The 2,500-nt window shown below is 35.0% G+C and overlaps 1 protein-coding gene across 1 annotated transcript in view; it reads left to right on the top strand.

Moving 5' to 3' along the window:
• LOC107692706 (UPF0609 protein C4orf27 homolog) overlaps window positions 1-2,500 on the top strand; it is a 4,786-nt gene that overhangs the window by 502 nt on the left and 1,784 nt on the right. The window contains exons 2-7 of the mRNA XM_016491869.1: window positions 271-445; window positions 625-811; window positions 965-1,063; window positions 1,388-1,538; window positions 1,708-1,795; window positions 1,959-2,131. Of these exons, the coding sequence (XP_016347355.1) occupies window positions 271-445; window positions 625-811; window positions 965-1,063; window positions 1,388-1,538; window positions 1,708-1,795; window positions 1,959-2,131 (873 nt within the window). The remainder of the gene's footprint in view (window positions 1-270; window positions 446-624; window positions 812-964; window positions 1,064-1,387; window positions 1,539-1,707; window positions 1,796-1,958; window positions 2,132-2,500) is intronic.

Raw genomic sequence — 2,500 nt, 5'->3', positions numbered from 1 at the left:
AACAATTTCGTTTTAGACTAAAACAGACCAGTTTATTTGTCTTAATAGGGCAATTTAATCAAACACTTTCTTTTTTTTAATGAAGAACAGATTATTTCAATCGTTTTGTTACTATCATAAAATAATAAGTTTAGGGTGATCTCCTGGTTGACGAGGGCTCGAATGTTACAATAGTTGTCTTTTTTCCTCTTGTTGTATTTTATGTATCATTTTATTGCTGAAAGTATTTATTTCTGCTAATGTAACTTATTCAAATGTTGACTGTTCCAGGCAGAAACACCAAACGGGGAGGTGAAAAAAGCAAAAGAAGGGCAGAGGGATGAGAAGACCACTGTCACAGGGGAAATGAGAGAAGAAGTGGAAAAATTATACAAGCTACGCATGCCTGATGATTTTTTCCAGTTTTGGGACTTTTGCAAGGGTCTTAATGCTGACTGTCCGCAAGGTATCTGTGTTGTATTGATTGTTCCATATCAGCACTATTCGCATATGTTTTTGCAGCATTATCATATGCATCCTCAAATTATTAAATGTATTCATATAAATATATTACATTTAATTAACTTAATTTTGTCTTGTTGCACTGGTGTTTAATCTTTGCATGTGTTTTTGTGTGCTTTACAGATGCCCTAAAGGAAACACTTGGGCTTCGGCTAGTTGGCCCGTTCGATATCCTGTGCAAAAAGCACAAAAGCTCATGTGCCTCTCAACCCAAATTTCACCTTCACTGGCGTTATTTCTATGATCCTCCAGAGTTTCAGACCATTATACGGGGCAACGTAGACACCCAGCACCACATGGGCTACTTCAGGTGACTGTTTACCTGTTGCAAAAAAGTTTCAAGGGTGATTGCATGAGCTATTCTTGGCACATCAAACTGCAACACAGCAGATTTTTTGTATTGTGGCTAAAATAATGCTGTCTCTCAGTGTGAGTTTCTCAATGTACATGCCACCCTGTACAGAGATTTGCCTGATGCTTTGCCTGTGTTCATTGGGGAGAATGAAGCCAAAAAGGGCTGTACCATCACACAGATGGGGGACAACATCTTTGCAGCTGCTCTGTGAGTGTCATCAGTAAATAATATGAGTATAAATTAAAATGTATATAGATGCTGTTACTGTTCACCATTTCAGGTTCAAGTTTTCTTTTTCTTCATTTTTAACAATTCCGTTGCCTTCATTCGTTTATTTTAAATGGTCCTTTGGTGTGACAAATGAATTAATTAAAATTAAAATAAAGAGAAAAAATTGTAAAATATTTTTTATAGAATTTTAGTGACATAAACACCTTTGTTTTAAATATTCTATAATATTTTAATATTTAAAAAATCTTTTTCATCTTTCTCTTAGCATATTGTTATTCTCTCTCCCGCCACAACATCTAGGCTGTTTTTGCAGAAGAAAAGGAAGGAGAGGGGACAACAGAAGAACCAAGCAGCTTTGGACCAGTTAGAAGATGATTTAAAGCGAGAGGCAGAGAGGTTGGATTTGCCTGTGGAGCAGAAAACTAAAGCTATGAAACAAAGAGAGAAAAAGGTATGTTTTATAACGTGATGTAAAATGATTTGACACAACCACCTCTTTATCTCTGTGAAATATGTGTGGAAGTACCTGGGATGTGTTGAGCTTTCCTTAAACAAATAAATGATAATGCAATCAGTAAATAAAATAATTTGCTGATTTCCAGTCTGTGTTTTTTCTGTAGGTGGTCACAAAGACATTTCATGGAGCAGGAATTGTGGTTCCAGTGAATAAAAATAATGTTGGATATAGAGAATTGCCAGAAACTGATGGTAAACCTAAAAATCTGTCACAACCATTAACAGTGGATAGTGTGTGGAAAAAATGCTGCTGTCACATTACATTGTGCAACATCACTATCAAAATATATAAAGGGAGACAAAACAGTAAGACTTTAGTTTACAGTTTTTCCTTCTTCGTTTTGTTTACCTGTAGCAAGTCTGAAGAAGATTTGCAAAGCGATTGCAGAGGCCAAAGAGGATGAGGAGAGAATGAAAGCTTTTGCGCCCGTCCAGGAAATGATCACCTTTGTTCAATTTGCCAATGATGAATGTGACTACGGCATGGGCTATGAGCTTGGGATAGATCTGTTCTGTTACGGCTCACATGTAAGATTAACACACATACAAATATTCCAACAAAAGTTCAACCTTAAATCCTTGCACAAATTTATATTTAAGCATTTTCATTAGTTTTTGCTGTTGTCTTTACTATCTGGATGCCAAACGTTAGTCAGGTACTACTAATTTACTATTGAACATGCTCTTTAACAGTTTTATTTATCTATTTACAGCTGCAAACAATAATGCTAATTAATAATCAACAATAAAAATGTTTTTAGTTACATAAAATTCTCTTGAAGATAAGTTTAATACTAAAAAGAATAGAATCTAATAATAAAATAAAGAACAAAGAAACATTACAAGCAATAGAACCGAGCACTTGACCACTTTTGAGCACTTGTGTATGTAACTGTA

Source organism: Sinocyclocheilus anshuiensis, unplaced genomic scaffold (assembly GCF_001515605.1).
Source record: "Sinocyclocheilus anshuiensis isolate Anshui unplaced genomic scaffold, SAMN03320099.WGS_v1.1 scaffold50, whole genome shotgun sequence".
Taxonomy (NCBI): Eukaryota; Metazoa; Chordata; class Actinopteri; order Cypriniformes; family Cyprinidae; genus Sinocyclocheilus; species Sinocyclocheilus anshuiensis.
Note: the sequence above shows the minus strand (reverse complement) of the source record. Positions and strands in the feature narration are given on the sequence as shown.